The sequence below is a fragment of the Lissotriton vulgaris genome, unplaced genomic scaffold (assembly GCF_964263255.1).
Source record: "Lissotriton vulgaris unplaced genomic scaffold, aLisVul1.2 SCAFFOLD_310, whole genome shotgun sequence".
NCBI lineage: Eukaryota > Metazoa > Chordata > Amphibia > Caudata > Salamandridae > Lissotriton > Lissotriton vulgaris.
Window position 1 is genome coordinate 1,460,800 of NW_028254046.1, and position 21,564 is coordinate 1,482,363.

Sequence of the window (21,564 nt, forward strand, 5' to 3'; positions counted from 1 at the left end):
GACGGCAAGGATCTCCCATCACTCAGCCCAGGCCTGAAGGGCGAACATTTTTACGGACAGCCAGTACGCCTTTGGCGTTGCCCATAGTTTTGGGAGGCTGTGGAAGGAGAGGGGTTTCTTTACCACACATGGCCAGAAAATCAACATGGCCCCTTAATTGACCGATTGTTATTTGCTTTGACATTACCAGAGAAAGTGGCTATTATAAAGTGCAGTGCCCATAAAAAAGTTGTTGATTCCACCGGAAAGGGAAACGCTTTTGCTGACGCACTAGCAAAAGAAACAGCCCAGACCAAAATGAACCCCATGTTCCCTAGCACATCGGCCCGATGGGTAGCAGAAACATCCCTGTTTGATAATACTATTGAAAGTGTGAAAGAACTACAGAAGGAGGCAACAATAGATGAAGTACAGAGATGGGAACAGGAAGTAGGAAAACTAGATAAGAATGATTGTTGGATAGATCTAACTGAAAAACAGCGATGGTTACTGCCCAATGTATTATGCTGTAGTGACAATGGCCCATGGACCAGCCCACATTGGCGCGAAAGGTATTTGTGCCATATTAGACCCAGTATGGAACAACCCAAACATTTCCAAAACTGCAGAACACATAGTAAAATATTGTCCGGTGTGTCTACGCCACAATCCTGGAGGGAGAGAATCTGTTTTGAACGGGAATTTTGCCCCACCGTCCTTGCCTTTTGAAGTAATACAAATTGATTACATTCAGATGGAAAGGGTAAATAATTTAAAATATGTTTTGGTGGTGGTATGTGCTTTTAGCAAATGGGTTGAAGCCTACCCTACTAAAGAAGCCACTGCAGTTGCAACTGCCAAAGCCCTGGTGAAGGAATATCTGCCCAGATATTGTTTGCCCCATGTCATATGGTCCGACAACGGGCCTCATTTTAATGCTCAGCTAGTACAGAGCATTTGTAAAGGATTGCAAATAAAACAGAAGTTCCATGCCGCCAGACACCCCCAGTCGGCTGGACTAGTTGAAAAATATAATGGTACTCTGAAATTAAAAATGGCTAAAATCTGTGAGAGTACTGGATTGAATTGGCCTGACGCACTCCCATTGGCATTGTTGTCTCTAAGAACCACCCCTCACACCAGAACTGGATTGTCACCTTACGAGGTGATTTTTGGCAGGCCCGCCAATGTGTGGGGAGTCCCCAGACCCCGATCCTTTAGGGATATTGATTATCCTCTGATGACAGATTACTTGTACGCCTTGACTAAAGATTTGCGTGCTATTCATCAACAGGTATCGGACACATTGCAGCCACTACTGCAGGGTCCTGGACATCGATTGGAACCTGGCCAGTGGTACTGGTGAAGAACTACCAACGGAAATCGAGTTTGGAGCCCAGGTGGTCTGAGCCCTATCAGATCCTCCTGGCTATGAGAACGGCAGTGAAAGTGCATGGACGAAAGCACTGGATCCACGTCAGCCATCTAAAACGTCTGCCGTTTCCTTTACCGTTTGATCTACAAAACCGAGAAGGAATTCCGAGCCAAGAAGGAGAGCAGATTCAAAGCTTTGTGCCTTTTTCAGATGCCCAAGAAGTAGGGAAACCGAGTGAGGTGTTGCCTACAGGTGAAAACGAGACAGCTCAACCGACAGAGGCTGTCATTCTCGAGGCTCCACAAGTTTTGAACGCCTCAGATGCCCGTCCAGCTGAATTATTTTCTGACCAAGAGCAACCTGGCCGTTGTAAATACGACCTGCGGCCCCGAAAACAGCGCGGTACCCCAGCTTCCAATGGTAGAAGCTAGACAGAGACTTGAGTTGAGAAACGTTGGATAGAATTACTGGGGTACTAAGCGAGACACTGGACTGAACCCGTTGAGAGCTTGGAACACTGTGTTAAATAGCTCTGTTCAGAAAGAAAGACTGAGTACGGTCGTACTACTGGAATATAAAGCTTGTTCTTTTTGATGAACGATAGGAGTCTATCTGTGAGGCTCTAACGGACACAGGGAGAAGACCCTCCGGGAAAAAAAGAACCCTCTGGTGGTGTGCTCGCTTTGTGGATACAAAGATTAGTTTTTGGACTTTTAGAGAGGGTCCGAGTTAGAAATTGGACTTATAGAGAGCATGTTTCCGTTTGCCCGATTTATCATGGAGGATGAACGACCAATTGCCCCTCTGCAGTATATTGATAATACGCATTCGTTTTCCGGATGGACCACCAGAGTGAAGGTGGCATTCGTTGCTTTTATTGTTCTGATTACAGTAATTTTAATGTGTGTATTTGTGTATCTAGAATTTCAGCATCCTGTACAGAAACTGTTAGGAACTACCCCTGCCCCACAAGAACATCTCTTTTATTCCTTACCCCCACATAAGGCTAGACACCGAGAAACTTATGCAAAAAATGTTTTTATTGAGATGTTACATCAGACCCACAGCACCATCAACAAGACAAATTGTTGGGTCTGTGGGTTACTTCCGTCAGTAATGCATCAACATGACCTGTTCATCTCCTTGCCCTTATCCCACTTAGCTAGCTGTGAAGCCTGGTTTCAAATACTGTCATTAATGTATTCTCACTATATAGCTGATCCGAAGATATATACTGAAAAAGATTATGAGGCCATCCTGGAATATATAGAGCGACATCAAGGATTTGATTCTGAAGGAAATGGAGGAGAGGGATACTTGGACCCAAGTGCTTGTATGAATGCGTACACTGAATATGAAAATGCTACTTCGTTACAAGAGGAAATGCAGGATTTTGAACATTTCAACTCCACTATGTATTTTCAGCATTTTAAGGAACGGAATGTCACTAATGACAAGGCTTTGCCAATCCCATTATAAATAGTACTTCGCCATTTTGCATACAGGGACGAGGTCATGTTAGGGTAGGAAGCAGTAGATGTAATTACACATATAACCTGCATACATTCAGTACTCCTCCTGTGATTACTCCCCCAAACGTATATTTCGTGTGCGGTGAAAACGCATATACTTGGCTTGGCCGGGGATGGGCAGGGCGGTGTTACCTTTCATTTCTCTACCCCCCCAGTTTATATTGCCCCATCTGATTACCATAAGACCCATCAACTAGTTAGATGAGAAATAGAATCTAATCGGAGTATTAGGAGTTTTGATACTGATAGTACTGATCAGACAGACACCTCCTTGAAACAATTTGAAGATATTTGCAAAGGTCTCACTCCTTTTTGGGGACCGATTTTCAATAGCCGTAGCATAAGGCGCCTGTCAAGGATAGTGAAAAACGTGGTTCAGACCACCACTGGGATCTTGACCAATATTACTGTTGAGCTTCAGGCTACGAGGCTTGTTATGCTGTCGCATGATTGGCAGCTCTTGTTGTGTTTTCATTCCTGATTCGGCCCCTACCATTCACCTTGCTATTCAGAAACTACACCGGTTAGCTAGTGAAGCACATGTCGACAATGGTACTTGGACTCTCAGTGGATGATTCTGGGGTCTTTTATCTACCTGGGGTTGGAAGATATTCATGATTCTTGCTGGAGCCTTTGGAGTCAAGTCAAGTCAAGTCATATTTACTTGCTGCCTATGTCTCCATTGTGGCCCTGCCTGTTGCTCTTTCTGTGCTGCTAAAATAACGTCTGCCTTGACTATCTCTCGGCAGGCCAAGGTCGACAAACAGATGATTCAAAAGGAGGTCTCAGATCTAATGCAGATCGATGAGGGTGTGTTTGTAGAGTAGAATTAGTTATATTGGCTATAATAGGCCAAAAGGGCCGTCTGATGGGATATGAATACGATGAATACATATTATTGGCCTAATATATATAATATAACCTTATAACTGCATGTTAGCATTACATTATTCGCATAGCATTATTACTGTCAGGAGTGATTCACTGTAGTGCTGCCTAAACCTATTGGTATGACCGAAGCCATCTTGTTTCGTTTCTTTGTCTCCTAACGTGGTTTCCCTGAAACCACGTGATGAGGCTTTCTGCATGAAACCACTCTGGCAGACCTAGCTGTCTGCCTTACTTGTTAGTTTGTAGCTTAGGGAAACCCAAGGTCACACCTGCCCTTCTTGTGGGATACGCACATTCTAGCAGAGCCCGTTCCTGTCCTCCCCGAGCTACAGATAGAAAGGGAGACACCTTACTGACCTACCCCCGGAATAGCTTAGGGCTAGCTACTAGCAATCAATTGTGCCTTATATGGGTCTTCCTGCTGGCTCACTGACAAGTTGTATCTTTCCTAGTAAGGTGATATCGTACTAAGTGTGAATCTTATATATGCTTTGCTGTGCTTGTGTATAATCAGTCTCCTCTGCGCACCTCCGAGGGTTGTGTAGACTGAGGCTCCCCTGTCAGGGCCTGTATCTGCAGAATAAACGATTGAACCTTCTCCATTGCCGACTGACTTATTACTTACGAATACGGTAAATGGGCAATTGGTGAGTATAGTCCAGTAGTATAATATTTTAGTTCCTTCAATAGCCCAAATTTGGATATCAAATGCCGAAGCCCCTTTGCAGTGTGGCTTGACAGAACCATATTGTCAGGGTAAAACAACTTTATAACAAGTCAGGCTCAACTTGTTGGGAGAGGGCAAATGCTAAAACCATAACCTACTTCTGCTCCGTCCAGCAGGAACTTCCTCCACCTGCAAAGAGCTGCAACAAGTTCCCGGTTCTGTCGCCTGCATTCATATCGGGGTTACATCTTGAGAGCACTCTCAATGTGTGGAATCACTCCCTTTGTTGTCCCTGGCATGCTGGCGACACATCTGACATCACGTCCTGAAACCCAACTACCAACTTGACGGTGAGCATTAGAGGGGTGTCCTACGCTCACCAAGCCCCCTAAATTACATTTCCTCTTGGTTACATCTGGGATCAGCTAACACTGCCTGGGAAGCAAGCCCCACCTCCCTGCTAATGGGGTCTTCTTCCTGACCTTCCTTTAGCCCACCTGCATTTGTAGCTGGCCTGCTGGGGGATTGGTTTTGCACTAAGGCACGTTGTGGTCAAGGAATAGGGTGAGACACAGGTGGAAATAGTGTGAGATCCTTAAGTTAATTTGCGGAGGGGATTCACCAAGCAGAGCTGGGTTAAACCTTTATAACCGCTGCAAAAGGAACTGTAGATTAAGAGGCGTGTGCAGGGCATTACTTAATAGCGAAGTTTGCAAACTCAGTATATGACCGCTGCATAGATCTCCGAGGCAGGAAGCTTTAGTACCTTACGGGCTGGAGATAAAGCCAGGGGGCTTGTGTGCTGGCAGAGAAAATGAGAGAAGGGCCTGCAGGACATTCTTTATATCCTCACCAATGCCTGGAAAACATTGAAGGATGAGTGTACGCCTCCGAATTGTAATGGCGTGATTCAGAGATGAATCACTACATGCAACCTGACTGCAATACAGAGACAGGAACTGGAGGAGGCTCTTCTAATTGAGAACTTGAGGACTGTAGCATCACAACTGCAGCCTAGGAAGGTGTCTGGTTCCATTAGACTGCCATTAGACTTCCAAAAACAAGGCTGAGGTGATGGCCAAACCAATGATAAATATGAATCTGTAGTCGCGAGAAGAGGGAACCCGATTTGCCAATCTCAGCTTAGCTTAGCGATGGTGGTCTGATCCCCAAAGAGGGGAAACTGAAGGAGAGGTAGGGGGAGGGGGGGTCTTTCCATCCGGTCTCCTTAATTAATGGTGAGACAAAGATATTACCAATGTTGCTTGCCAATAGATTAATTTCAGTAATCCCGGATTTGGTAGAGCCAGACCAATCCAGAGTTATGTCACACAGAGACCCATTGTTACAGAATGTAGAGACTGGTGGCTCGCGCTGCAAATCGCTTACTTTGTCTCGGCTGTGCCATGCTGAACTTTTCAAAAGGAATGTTCTTCTGAAACTACACATAATATAAAATACACCATCAAAAATACTGAGGTCTACATTCCATAAAGTGGATGATAGGGCCTGAAAGGGGGTATTCCCTAGAAGTGTCCTGGAGATGCTTCAAAGACTCCTTAGAGGAGTCTGTGAAGCATCAAGGGGAATATCGCGTCTAAATGTCAGGAAGTACTTCCCAGGCTGCCCAGCTCACTAATGTCAATGGGCAGGCTTTTGCTTCTCAAAATGAAGTAGGTTCCAGAATAGACACATTGTGGGGGCAAAGGGCAAAAAAAAATTCTATATGGAGTGAATGAGATATCACTTGTGCAAACTATATTGCTTAAGATAGATATTTGTCATTAGGTGGTGTCCATATCCTATGTTATAACACAGGTAAATGCAAGGCAAAGTTGAAAGTGTCTGGGTCTGAGATTTAGCCCTTTAGAAGATGACGAATGGCTGGAGGCCTTAATATTCAATAGGAAAACATTGATCAGCGCCAGTTTTACACTTATTCAACTCAAGATATTGCATACGTTTAAATCTACCAGGCACGTTCTGTTCACAATAAGCATTGCAAACAGTTGATAGGTGCTTGCAGGAATGCAATGGAGTAGACACATGTATCCATATTATATGAAAAAACAAAACTCAGTAGGGAATTTTAAGATGCTTATTTCTTAATTCTAATATTGTTTTGGTGTTGATATTCAGGTGCCACGTTCAATTTTTCTGGGACGAAGGCTTTGCTGCTTGTACAAGATTACCAAAGATAAGATAGGGATTCCTCAAAAAAGGACAGTTTACTTAATAGAAATCTGATTATTTTCGTATTGTGGGAGTGCTGATAAACTGATTATAACTGTGAAATAAGTAGCAATAATGTCTAGTTTAGCTTCACCTTCCAGGAAGCCAGAGTAACCCAAAATCCAACATCCAAACCAACAAAAGGGTAGCACAGCAATACAGAATGGAAAACCAAAACACATTGTAAATATGCATGAGAACTTAGAAAAGTATAGTTATTTTGAAGAATGCACATTGACATCAAGTTTTAAACAGGGCATTAACTTTGACCCATCATGAATATTCATGAGAAGAAACTCAACTTTACACCTTATAACATTCCAACCATAAACCTAAGTGTCTTATTCACCAAATATCTTCCAGACAACACACACTGTTAAGCAGATGACAGGACATCTCTAGCCCTGGACACTGGAATGCCATGAGCCTCACTTTGTGCACCTAATCCAACCACCTCCACTGCAGGAAACTGTGGAAAACATGACTGTCTAGGCGGTTGTTCTGCTAAGGCCCACCGACAAGGGCAGCATACTTTGAATACTGAACATGGGTATGTGTCTCACGTTCAGTGGACAATTCTTATCTCTGTTTTTAGCAGTGACAAAAGGCGATATGTTTCATTACAAACTCCAAATAAATAAATATATTTTTGATATTCACCGCCATTTAGAATTTATCCCGAGACCTTGCTCTTTTCCTCAAAGTTGAAAACTCATTGTCCAAAGCTTGTAGAAAGCAGAGTATTACCGCTTTGCTTTTTGTGTGCAAAATTTAATGATGATATAATCTACCCGTGAAGGGGAAATTCTTTTAATAAGCGAGGGTTTTCAGACATTGACACACCAGACTTCGTCATATGCCATTTTCTAATCATAAATGTCCACACCACCCTTTTGTGATTTCTGGACTACCATTCTAGAGAACCTTCACGATACATAAGCGGTAAGTGCATAGCATTGAGAACACATCATAGCATTGTTTGACATTTGTATTACTATGAAGTACTTGAAAAAATGGTTTGGTAATATTCCTGTGCAAACATTATGTTAGCCTTAATTATAGGCTGCTGCTGAAAACCCAGTGAATACATTATTTATTGATCCAGTCAAGGGCAGTTACTGTAGGGGAGATGCCACAAAAAATCATTATAGGTGAATGCGATAAAAATCATCCACAAACAATATTTACAGAAATCACTTTAATACAAAATGGAGTCGCAATAATACGAACTTCTATATTTCTATTAATACCATGCGTGTGAATAAATTATTTATTGATCCAGTCAAGGGCAGTTACTGTAGGGGAGATGCCACAAAATATCATTATAGGTGAATGGGATAAAAATCCACAAACCATATTTACAGAAATCACTTTTATACAAAATGGAGTCGCAATAATACGAACTTCCATATTTCTATTAATACCATGCTTGAAAAAATAATTCTTCATCAACAGTTACATCTCAACATCTGAATAATTTTAATATCATCTGCATAATGTTAACACTCTGTGTGCATTGGTTTGTCCTTACCTCCACTGCAGCCACAATCAATATGAGCTCGGTTTTGTTGTCGGGGAAGATCGCGTTGACTTGCGGAGACATCCCTATCAGGGCACAGTTGGTCACCACTGATATCACTCCCATGGTTTCAAAAGCCATCTGCAACATAAGAGGATGCACGATACATGGTCAGCGGCTGCTCATGCATGTGTGTTTGGGGTACAGGTCAACACAAGGGGGAAAATATTTATGATCTAGAGCAGTGATACTCAAAGTACGGCCCGGGGTCGGCATGCGGCTCTCTTGACCTTTACATGAGACCCCCCTGGTAAACAGTAGCATGAGCTGCTGTGTACTTGCTGACTACTAATATACAGAAATAATGGTAATTAAACTTTCAAGCATTTATTTGCACATTAAATGAAGTAACTACTGTGGTGTCCTGCACTACTTAACTTTAGTTAATCTGCAAATAAATGCTTGCCCATTTTTTTTAACATTTTATTTTTTTAGACCTCCTTACACAATCCCTGACCCACCCAGGAATCCCTACTGCCACAGTGCGGTCCTCGGTCACACCACAGACCATACTTTGTGGCCCCTGGGCAAATGTTTACGCGTACCCATGATATAGAGCATGATCGTCTAAAGGGTCATTACAACTGTAGGCACTACCAATGTTACTCCACCTGGATATAAACATTAACCCCTTCCATGCTGATGACAGAACGGTTCCGTCATCAGCGTCGGTTGAGCTGTGCTGATGACGGAACTGTTCCGTCATGACTCCGCCCGCGCAAGGCGGAGTCAGCACAGGCGGGGAATACGCCCCGCACGCAAGGGGTTAAGGATTTGTAAATACCTAGCAATCCATTTTCAGCACTCATCTTTGTTTATATATTCAAGACCACACCCCCATGAGATCAATGGATCCTCATGCATATATGACAGACACTGCAGACTTATCGGATATTTTATTTTATTTTAACAGTGAATTGGTACAGTCGGCTCATAAGTGGAAAGTATGAATAATTGTTGCCTCTCTGATCTGCAAGCCAGTGAAACACAGCCCTTCTGTCCTAGCAGACCTTGATCACACAGAGGAGGAAGAATCCAGATGGGAAGAAGGGAGGGAGAGGAAAAAAACACAACTGGCGATGTGTGGGTCAGCCACCACAAGCACCCACTTGTAACGTCACAGGTCATGAGAAATGGGACTACTGTGGCAATGATCTAAGTTGTAATGTAGTCTTTTTAAAGGACACCAAAAGAAATGTATTCTGACATTGGGTAGCAGGCCAAAAATGTTAAAAAATCTTGGTTGAGGGAGACGGATTTGAGTCCTGTCTGTAGTCTTATGTAGAATGCTGTTCCCATGACCAATGGCCACATGTACGAAGCCAGGTTGTGGTCGAAAAGTTTGCGATTCCCAAAATAACAGGGGTTGTGACTGCAAAATGACTTTTTTTAATGTAATAAATTATTCTGAGATTTGGTAACAGGTTACAGAATCAGACAATGGGTTTAGAGAAAGGCATAACAAATCGCTATTATAAAGGTCCATGGCTTGGGCGTCCCTTCCAAACAGCAATTTGTTACATTATGTATCAATTTGCTAGTGAAATCCAGTCTAAGGTTGAATAGTTGCAGACTACAGAGTTGGGTTGGCAAAACATTCACAATGGGGAGGGATCTGAATGGGATCCCTTTCCCTCTTTGAAAATAAAATAAAGTGTTTTTGGGGAGTAGGCAGTTATCCCACAGCCCACTGCCAGTTCATAAACTTTAAAAAAACGCTGTTTAAAAAGAGATCATAGACATAGTGGTCTACTCTCCCCAGCACGCCAGCATCCCTCCTGATGGCATTTAATCATAGTGAGTCGTACTTTCGAAACTACCCCGATTTGTAGAATTGGGCCGTTTGAGACTACAAAAAAAAGGCTATTTAAATGTACAAAAGCCAAATCGCCATTCAGTAACTCGTTACCGAATGACAATTTGGGGTTGTGATTCAGTATTTGGAATGGATGTGTTTAGGGTGTCCCTTCCAAATACCAATTCGTAGTGATATGTATTGATGTTTGGTGACCGAATTACAGTTGCAAAACATACATTTTTTTACTAGCTTCTTAAAGTCTGTAACCAGTCACAAATGGGAAGCGGTACCCATGGGACCCGTTCCCCTTTCAGAATTAAACCAATACATATCTTAGGAGCAGGCAGTGGTCCCACAGGCAGTTGCCTGCACTTAAAAGCATGAAAAACATGAAACTTAAGAGTTACATTTTTCTATTGAAACAAATTCCTATTTCTATTAAGGAAAATGGACTGAATTTTATTAAAAGCGATCACAGACATGGTGGTCTGCTGACCCCAGCAGGCCACCATCTCTATGGTTACTAGAGAGCCACCTACCTCATTAATATTTATGCTGTAGGTCAATCTGCTACCCCACAAGGAATCCCTATTTTAAAATATATTCTTCTGCGATTGTGTTTGGGTAAGAATCGCAATTTGGAAATCACTATTCCTAATTTTTGTACATATGGCCCAAAATATTAAAAAATGTTTATTTCAACAGATTTATTCTGTTGCTTAGTACATGAATTATAACCACACAGAATATAAACAAAACAGCACTTGTTGCTAGCAGCGAGAATAAAATGAACAGTTTAGAATGTTCCTAGCAGCCTACCACCCTAATGCTATTTCTAGGCGCTGCATTACGAGAGCATGGAATAGCTGACTTGCCTATATGATTGTTTAGCGTCCTCTGCACTGCATATATGTTCATAGCAGATACGCTATGTTTCTCAGATTTCAGCTGGGAGGGAGTGAAAACAGATGAAAGGCTGGACTCAGCTCCTCTCATTACTGGATCATCTCTTGGCATGCAGGTCTATGCTCTGGCAGGATCTCTTGTGATTTGGAAAGCCGCTGCAACTCACTTGTCAGCTCAAAGGGTTTATATTGGACATTAACCTCATCCATGATCATGACAAGCTGAGCTCGTCATGAGGCACGGCACTCCGGTGCTCATGATGAGCTCAGCTCGCCATGAGCCGTGGAACGCTCACACGCGGGGATAATTCTGTGCAGTGCTGAGTATTCCACATCAACAGGTGTGGTCATGACGAGCTCAGCTCGTCATGAGCACACGAGCGCCGTGCCTCATGACGAGCTCAGCTCGTCATGAGCACCGGGGCGATGCGCGCACCCTCACGCCCCCCAGCACAGCGGGGAAATTACCACCGCACGGAAGGGGTTAACCACTGACTTTTAGCCTGCACTACAAAATCTACTGGGAATTTTCCAAAATATGAGATGCAAACGGTCTGATCCACTGAGCTGAAAATATGATAACTCGGATTACAAGTTTACCTTTCAGGTCTACTGTTAAACCTTGAGATGTAGATATTGAGTAGTTTTTGCCATGCATGTGTCGCCTGATGTTATAACAAATTGTGTTTAGTTGAAATGACACTTTCGCAAGTTCTGCAAAAGATAATGACATGCTGGATGTGGACCAAAGGCAGACAGGCTAACTTATGACCTGATCACGATCTCAGTGGACAGGGTTACTCGTCACAAACGCGACAGATTTCCCGTTGCCAAATTACAATTCCATTATGACCTATGAAACCTGTAATACGGTGGACAGAATATCCGTTATGATTGTGAAGGAGCACCCTGTCCGCTAAGATCGCAATCAATGGTTCTTAATGTTTTCATAATGGCGTCTGACCAGGGAGTTCATGAAACTTTTTAATACCAAGCGTCTTACAGAAGAAGGGTTGCTAGGAGAGAAGAGTAATTGTTAGCAGGTTAAGATGGGTCTGCTTTTGTTTTTTAAAGATGTGGTAGTGCAGCAGCTGACTTTAATTAATGAGGTGAACGCCTGCAGAAACAGAAGAGTTCAATGAGTGAAAAAGGATAAGCCACAGGATTTCATGTCAAACGGACTGAAAAATCAACTTTTGTACATACATACGTTTCAAAATATAGACTACCAAAAGCTTGATCTTCCATGAATATTTCCATTATCAGACACCTTCCATTGGGCCAGAGGGCAGACAGGACCACCTGGGCTCCAACTGTGGCGTATGAACTTGTTTGTCGCTGGAGTCCTGAGGTATGTCCTATTATGGCTCTGCAAACTGGGCCAAGTACACCCTTCAGCACTTGACTCTCAGGGATCGAGAGGGCGAGCAGTCAGAGGCTTCTCAGGGAGTAGTGTTGGAAGATGCGGTAGAGCTCAGAACTCAACAGTCAACCATGAGACATAATAACGTATTGCCCAAGCCAGGGGTTATCCTTTGAGTTACAACAAAGTACTTTAGCCACACAGCCTAATATAATACTACACGGCGCAAAAAGGAGATTCAGGCACAGGGTTACAATCTGGGTTGCAATCTTAGGTGCTACACCTGTTGTTACACTCTTGGTACTAACAGAGTTCCCCAGCATTTAGAATCTCTGCTGAGAGGCACAACACAAGGCACTGGGCAAGGCCGAGTCTAGCATAGCACATTATGGCGGTCGCACCAGTCCTCGGGGGAAGGAGGGAGGTCGCCGCGCCAGTCAATGACGCGGCGCTCCCACCCCTAGGGCGACCTATAAGGGAGAGGCAGAGAGCATGAACCGGAAGCACTTTTGTGCTTCCGGTTCACACGTTAAGCCTGCGTCCAGGCAGTCTGGTTTAGACCGGCCAACCCTGGGCTCCACTCTTTAAAAGGGAGCTGTGGGGAGCAGAACAGTCTCTTATTCTTGCTCCCCATAGGATAGGAGAACGGGCCTGCAGTGGCCTGTCACCTTTTTCTTCCCTACCAACCATCCCCTAAGGCAGGTTTTCTTAAGGGCGTATGTTACTAATGTATCGGTTTTTTACTTTATAGTAGTTTTTATTACAGGTATCGGAAATGTAAGGAATTTAATTATGTGTTGAATTTAGCATGTGATAAAAGTGTCAGTATTTGGTATTTTGTTGCAGGTAATATTGTCGTATTTAGTTGTGTCTCTCCGGTAAGGTCATGATTGGTAAGTATAGTCTTCGGTCCTTAGAGGTCAGCACCATCTAACTCCAGGGGCGGTGACAGCAGGTAAGTAGGCTGTCGGGGTGTGAGTCGGGGGAGTCATTCTTCCCAGTGGAGCTGGGGCCACCCCCGCACGCACATGCGCATCAGGGCACCAGTATGCAGAAGTCTGCAGCCCCGTGATGGAGTTTAAGGCTCAGGGCATAGGGGGAGCCGGGGAGAAAGTCTCCGTCCGATAAGCTGAACCCCCAGCGCAACCTTTACTCTGGTGGAGTATTTTGTAGTGTACTGGGATCTGGGGAGCTGCCAGTCATTGACCTTGCCGTAGGCTCTAGATGGGACACACAGAAAGTAAATATATGCTTTGTTAGATTTACAGTAGGAGTGTCTTGTGTATTAGACTTTGTTAAGGTTAGCCACGTGAAAGCATTTGTCTATCAATGTTTCTGTACTTTCTGCGTAATTTGTGTACATAATGTTAATAATTGATGTTTTTTTATTTTAATAAATACGGCCAGGGGCTCATACCCCCCCAACCCAAACTTGGTGTGGTTTTAATGACTAAGCTAGGGGAAGGGAGGTGCCATCCATCCCATAGATTTGGTGCATCCAGTAGAGAAGGGGACTTCGGTAAGTACCAGGCCATATGATTAGGCATTAGTGCAGTTCACTCAGAACACCAGAGGCATAAAAACTCACAACAGTTCAGTTTGCTTTCACCTCTTTAATCTCACGCGGTAAAACCCTCAAGTTTGTATTTCAGATTTGGGTCGGCTTCCGCTGATAATCTTTGGGCCCAGTGCTTACCTGCATTCTTGTTTCTGCAGTGTAGGTGGTGCAGGACAGATATGTGCCGTGATCCCGCTCCCGCAGTGGCAGCTCTCGACTGTAATGGATTCAGTGGTGGCCTCACTTGAAACTTGATGGCTCAAAGATATCAGCAGCATTGTGACTCATACGACAGCGGCACACTTCTTTGGAAGTAGGGGCTCCCTTGGCTGGATGCATACCAATGGTATGTGAAGCAGTTCAATCGTAATCACGCGTGTCTTTGGTAGTTGCAGCCTACAGGCCAATCAGGGCTACCAAAAGTATCACAACTCAGGGATCAGCAGCAACATTCTTTCATTCTGACCTCAGGATGCTGATTACGCACCATGTTTGGCAAATTTTAGAAGTCTTAGTGTAGTTCGCATCAAGAACTGCTCTGGGAGACCAAGAGACCCCTTTACATGTGGGTCGCTCCTGGCTTTGTCCATGCATTGCTTGTTTTCTTTAGTCTTTCCCAATGCTCGGAATGTGCTGGTCTTCTTCTAATGGACAGTCTCTCTTCTTGCAGGGCCAGGCTCATTTCTCCTTCTCTAAGCAGGCAGGCAAGCTTCCAGCCTCTCAATCAGCAGAAACGGTAGGCTTCAGATAGGTCCAGTCACCTCTGCAAGGCTGGCTGTCACCCACGCAGCAGCCCTGGTCACAAAGCAGTGGTTTGAGTACCCTCCAGGGCACTCACTTCCCTGGTCATAAAGAACATGGTTTTGATACTAGGTGGGGTGGCTTGGGTCATACTTTTATACAGATTTTCCATATAAGCAATGGGGGCTCACTGCACTGTTTGGTTTTAGAGCCAGTTTGGGTTGGTTCTCTTTCAAATGCAATTTTCTGGCTGTTCTTCAGACACCCTCTTTGCGCAAGGTGGCGGCTTTCAAAACAGGCAGCAACGATGTTGCCTCCAAGAAGAAGTACTCAATCTAAGATCTCTGCACCTGGATATCATCTGCATTCCTGAAGCAGTAATCAGGGACAGACAAACGGACAGGCTTTGCTTAGAAACTTACTTCATTTGAGCAACACATGCTGAAGGCTCACCCACACGCCTACCATCAACCAAATACCCGTGCTCAAAAGAACGAATAAGCAGCCCACTATCTTCATCCTCCATTACTCCTGCCTGTGAGGGGATGGGGTGTATTATCTGGTGTGGGTGCACGACGTCACTGTGTAAAACACTCCCAAACCCCTTTAAGAACAGCAGGTTTAATACGTTAATCCTTTAGCTCAGCCCTTGGTAGCTGTGGCTCTAAGTAGTCAGGCTTACTTACATAAAGGAACAAGTATAAAAAGCACCAATAAAATTGAAGGAGAAATAACTGAGACACTCAAGAAAACAGACACCAGTTTTTTAAAATAGTTCAGGTTGTATATCATTTTTTACACCAAAATCAAAACATCCGTTGAAGGGTACGGAGATAAAGAATTTACAAGATATAATACATTAGCACTTTTTACTTACCCATGAACAAGCATTGGCAAATCCAACAAATCTAACACAAGACTTTTCAAGAAAAACGTGGGCAAGTTGTAATGTGGTTACTTAGAGTTCTTTAGGTGACCAATTTCAGCAGGGAGCCAGTCAGGGGTACCCACAAGTTCCACAGAAACAGTAACCTCAATGGGTCTTCCTGGGGCTACTCCCTGGTCCACAGTTTTGCTGAGGCAATCCAGGCCACAGGGATCAATGTCTCTCGAAGTCCTCTCGAGCTTGACAAATGTTCAGTCACCATTGAGCTACCAGTTGGCCAGTAAAGCGTTTTCAGCTGTTTACCTTCTTTTGGCAGTTACTTGCCTCATGGGCGACCAAGCTGAACTCCGACAACTCTCCCAGGCCCAGCAGATGTGGGGGCAACTTCAACGCATCAGGGCCTGGTTCCTGGTGCTGCATGGCAGTGAGAAGAGGCGCTATGGCTCGCCCCAACAGGCCTCTTCAGCTGCTGTGACTCTGTGCTGCGAACAGGAGGTCAACCAACTGACCCTTGGAGTCTCGAGCTTCGGCTGGGCTCAGGAGTCTACTTCCCCATGAGCAGGACACAGCCGTCAGAGTCCCTTCCTTGGGCTACAGGTGCAGGCCATGTCAGTGCATCCCCTCTTCGCCAGGTCCTTGGTGAAGCAGAGCGGTCCTTCTTCAGTCCACTTCTCCAGTCATACGAGATCTGAGTTCTGGCTGCCATGGGTGCACTTTTTATGGCCAGAAAATGCCCTCAGGGAGGTCGTGGTCACTAGTCAACAGGCTACCAGGTTCCACTCCTCCGGATGACCACTTCCTGCGAAGTGTGGCAACGAGCTATTGAAGAAGGCTCCATTCTGTCCACTTCCAGAGGTCTGGCTACCAAGGGGCCTAAACACACCTGAAAAAATGGTTTAACAACTGGCTTCCTCTCTCTGCCCTGGTGCCAGCCTGTCTCCCTAAACGATAGAGCAGCCCCTCTCCCAAGTGTTTGCCCTTCAAAGTCTGCTTCTCCTTTGAAGCTCGCCTTTTGGGCTAACACCCATGTGGCTCACTGCCAGGAAGAGGTAAAACCTCTCCCCCATGCAGGTTTCTATTGTGTCCTTTCCTGGAAGTCATTCACACTTCTCCCCAAGAGGGCAGAAAGCTGTCTGTGAGGACAGACTTGTGTGCAACTGTAAACAGGGACTAGATACCTCGGGCAACTTCTAAATCTGCACCTCGCCCACCTCTGACCAGCCTGAACATGAGTCAGCATGTTATCTCACCCACACATGTAAAAGGCCATATATTAGATCAGATCTGGACTTTGAATTTATCCCTTTCACCACCTTCCACGTCTCCATGTGTATGGTCAGACCACTATATAGTCGAGACGACTATCACTCTCAGTGGGCGTGCAAGGGCCCCCTTGATGGCCGGCGGCTCCGCACGCAAATGGAACAATTATGACTCCAAGGGATTCTTAGCCACCCTGGCCTCTACTCGTCCAACCACCTCCCCTGTTGACGATGTCAACAGGATTGACACTAACATCCGAGGCTGGTTAAAAAGGGCCAGTGATCAATTTGCCCCAGTAATTAAGTTTCCCCGCACTAGACATCTGAACGCTAACCGGTGGTTCTCGGAAAACCTCAAGAAAATAAAACTGGAGGTGCGTCAATCAGAACGCATCTGGAGGCGAGACTATTCCCTGTCATCCAGACAGAAATATGTAACAGCTCGGAGAGAATATAAATTAGCTATCCTCTCAGCCAAATCTGAGCATATCTCCGACAGAATTTTCTCAGCCACCAACAAATCCTGTGAGGTGTTCAGGATCATGAACGAACTGACCACGGATGATAGGACCCTCCCAGCCCAACTCCCGACCAAAGAGACCTGCGAGACCCTCAATCTTTTCTTCACCGAGAAGATTATCAAGATCAAAGATTCTATCATCTCGGTTCCACTACCGTCACCTCCTCTTGATACTTCTCCGAACAATTGCTCATCTCTCACCTTGCTACCTATTTTAGACCCCCCTACCTTAGCGAAATTAGCCAATCGCGTGAAATCTGGCTCCCCGGACGACCATTGTCCTCCAATGGTGCTCCGGGATGTCTGTCTTGAGCTGCCGGAATGCATACTGCCTCTCCTGAATACTTCGCTCACCTCTGGCACAGTCCCTGGCTCCTTCAAGGAAGCCATTCTTGTGCCGCTCCTGAAGAAGCCAGGGGCTGATGCGGCTGAACCTTCTAATTATCGCCCAATATCCCTGCTGCCTTATTTTTCCAAACTGCTCGAAGCCCATGTCACCGGGTGTCTCTCCAATTTCATCGAGAGCTCTCGCTTCCTTGAGCCTAATCAGGCTGGCTTTAGGCCAGCCCACTCCACGGAAGCTGTTATCCTGGCAGTTATGGACACTTTAAGAGGGAATGCAGATGCCAAGAGACCACAGGCGCTGGTCCTTTTGGATCTATCTGCCGCGTTCGACACGGTGGATCATGACATCCTTCTCCACCGTGTCGGACAGGCTGGCATTCAGGGCGCAGCCCTTAGGTGGGTGGAGTCATTCCTGACAGGAAGATCACAAGCTGTACGCCTTGGCCCCTTCACCGCATCAAAATCCCCAATCACCTGTGGTGTCCCTCAAGGTTCCTCTCTCTCCCCGCTATTGTTTAATCTTTATCTCCGTCCCCTGATTCATTCTCTTCATAATTGGGACGTTACCGTCTTCAATTATGCTGACGATTTGCAGCTCATCTTCCCCCTTGATTCTCCCCAGGCAATCAACAACTTCCATGCCGTTATGACTCATATCCAACAATGGATGAATTTGAATCAGCTAAAATTAAATCCTGGAAAGACCGAGCTACTTCTCCCCGGTTCCAGTGCTGTACACTGGGGTCCGCAGTTCTGGCCCCCCGTTTTGGGTCCCCCTCCTACACCACTCAAGGCCGTCAAGAGTCTGGGGGTGACGATCGACGCCGAATTGTCGCTTAAAGCTCAAGTAGGGGCCACGATCTCTTCGTGCATGTTCCAACTTCGAAAGATCCAGAAGATCAGACACCTCCTCCCACATGCGGCTCTGTGTCAGGTCGTCATGTCCCTTGTCTTATCGCGCCTTGACTTTTCTAACTCCCTCTACCATGCACTTCCACGAGCTCTCCTACATCGTCTTCAGGTTGTACAGAACCAGGCAGCCCGCCTGATATTTAAGATCCCTAGGTGGCAATCCGCGAAGCGTTTGCTCCGCGAGCTTCATTGGTTGCCAGTGAAGGAGAGAGCTGCCTTCAAGATGGGCTGCATGGTATTCAAATCCCTTCACTGTCCCTGCCCCGCGTTTATAAAATCTCTGGTCACCTTGTATCAACCTGCACGCTCCCTCCGTTCAGCTTCCCTTCATTTGGTCGTCACTCCTAAATTCAAACTTAATAAGTTTGGAGGTCGTCGATTTGCCTCGTCGGCCCCCAAACTTTGGAACTCCTTTCCTCTGGCCATTAAATCCAGCAATTCTCTTCTTCAGTTCAGGAAATCCCTCAAAACTTTTCTTTTCACTCTGTCAGGATAAACTCTCCTTGCTCTCACCTCAGTTGTCCTTCCAGTAAGCGCCAAGAAACCCTCGGGTGTTAGTGCGCTCAATAAGTGTCATTTAACATAACATAACATAACCAGGGACATTAAATTTGATTTAATCATTAAATGGGGTGAATGCCCTGATTCTTTTGATACCTTACAGTACCAACTGTCGTAGTCCAAATTACGCAGGGCTGAGATGTCAGCATGTACCTCTGCACTCGCCAATGGGACTACTAGCCTTTCCACAGTAAAAACGACAAGCTAAGGTTTTTAATGTTAGGACATGTAAAAGTACATGTCCCACCTTTTATAACACATGGTTTGACATATTGTACCTTGTTGTTCTCGTGGTTGGTGACACAACTAAAGCTGCAGTTCACCAGATGCACTTCAAACTTACAGGCTCTAGGTACACCTAGTAGCATATACTAGGGACTTACAAGTAAGGTGAACTATGCCAATTGGATGTAAGTCAATCAAACATATACCATTCTAAGCTTCAGAGTCCTGATTAGCAGGGCTCAGGGCATTTAAGAGCCATTACACCACTGTCTAGTAGTCAAAATGGGGGCAAAAGTGGAGGTGATCCTACAAAAAGCCTGTTTCCTTACAACATCGGTGTCTGAGTCACAACACTCCAGGCCAATCACAGAAATGCAGTCAATACACATCCACTGTCTTGGAAAGCTGTCGTGACTTTACATCATATGCCATGCTAAAAACTCCAAGGGCCATTCAAAATGGACCCAATTTGCCCAACTAATCATACTATCATCACACAAATTCCTACTACCATATATGTGCCACACCCTCATAGCATATTTGTGCACATGGAATGTCAGCGCAAGGATCCCGGCTCAGATAACAGCAGGACTTTACACGAGAGTCGTGAGTGGACCACACACTTCTTAATATAGAAAAGAACATCTGGTTACACTAATGATTCACAAGAACTCAGTATACTTCCACCATCGTTTCATGCAACTGATACTGGGCATTGCCAGAAGCCCGATGCCTCCTATGAGGGTACACGTTGTGCACCCTTACAGGTTATGAACCTCGCATTATCAGAGACATGCCTAGGCCTCTGAGAACATGCAAGATTAGAGAGCGGACCATGCTGAACAAAAAGTCAGAATACACATTTCTTATGCAGTCAGGCATTCAGGACAAGGGTACACACAAGTTAACCATCCAGGAGAAATGCCCATCCCAACACCTATATAAAAGGTTTGGCCTATTCTTAAATCTTGTTTCCAGCCATGATGGCAGGTGCATGATAGCGGGATTAGGGGCAGATTACAATTTTTGTAGTAAGACACTAATGAAACGTGCAGATTTTGATAGTCTAGTCTTTGGAATCTAAGTTTTTTCAGAAGATGTTTTCAGAATATATGTTTTCAACCACTAGCAGGGGAAAGAGGTAAAGGCTTAAAAATGCAAGGACATAAAAGTCTATAAGAGGGCAGGAAGGACTGACAGTTTTGAGGATTAGATGTGCTCCGCAGTGGATATGTTGGAGAAGGTGGTGCATGATGTTGAAGGAAACTGCCTTTCGCAACTGCCCACAACCGGTTTGTACTTGCATTTATATCCTCAGTTTTGGTCAGAGCATTGCTGACCAGACCACAGTCTCTGTGTACTCTGTATTCAATGGTATTCCATTTGTTCCCAGTGCTCCCCCTGAATATGGGACTGACCAAACACCTTGGTTAGACAGTAGACCGACGGAAGAAGGTCTGAAATGTTAAAAAATAACTGCACTACAAATTGGGAGAATTGTACTGAGCCAATTATGTTGCTGGTATAGGGCTGCATTGCTGCAATATTTTTCTCTGCATTTTACATCTCATAGTCACTTTGCTGTAATAGGGTGGTGCATGCAGATATCTTTCTGTAGTCTCAATCTCTCCTCAATTGTATTTTGTTCACGAATTGTAATGTAAATGTCAGAAGGTCCTGAGTCATTTGATGGCCCAATTTGACCATCCATTACCAACGTAACATGTTAACAGGTGAAACCCCATCAAAAGGAATCTTTGCCCATGGTTGAACCTTGCAAATTCATCTTGCTCAGTCTGTTTTGAACAAAGAACATTTACACTAGTGAGGTCTTTGACAATAGCCCTAATCGTTAAACCCTAGCCCAATCCCTTACGAACGCAGAACTGCAACGGGTGAAGGGATAGCTCCCACCAAAAAGAATTTCCTTTCCAGGGTTGATCCTCACAGACTGATTTTAATTTTGCCTTGTCAAGCTCATTTGCACAAACACGATTTGCTCTAGTTTTACAACTACTAAGCCTGGTTTTAAACAATTTATTTTAGAGTTGTATAGGCGGATTGAGCATAAATCTATACTAGCCTGCGTACATGCACAAATGCAGACTTGCACTGAATTTAAAATTATTAAGCCAGCTTTAACAATCATATTATCAGTAAAGATGTAACCCTCAAGAGTAAAATGACTGAGTGTCAATTTTGCCTTGCCCAACTCATTTGCACAAACACCATT

The 21,564-nt window shown here is 44.7% G+C and overlaps 1 protein-coding gene across 1 annotated transcript in view; it reads right to left on the reverse strand.

The window, feature by feature from the left end:
* The window catches only part of ANO10 (anoctamin 10), a 757,832-nt gene that overhangs the window by 503,886 nt on the left and 232,382 nt on the right, over window positions 1-21,564 (reverse strand). Inside the window, exon 11 of the mRNA XM_086951544.1 lies at window positions 8,208-8,336. Coding sequence (XP_086807670.1) covers window positions 8,208-8,336 — 129 coding nt within the window. The remainder of the gene's footprint in view (window positions 1-8,207; window positions 8,337-21,564) is intronic.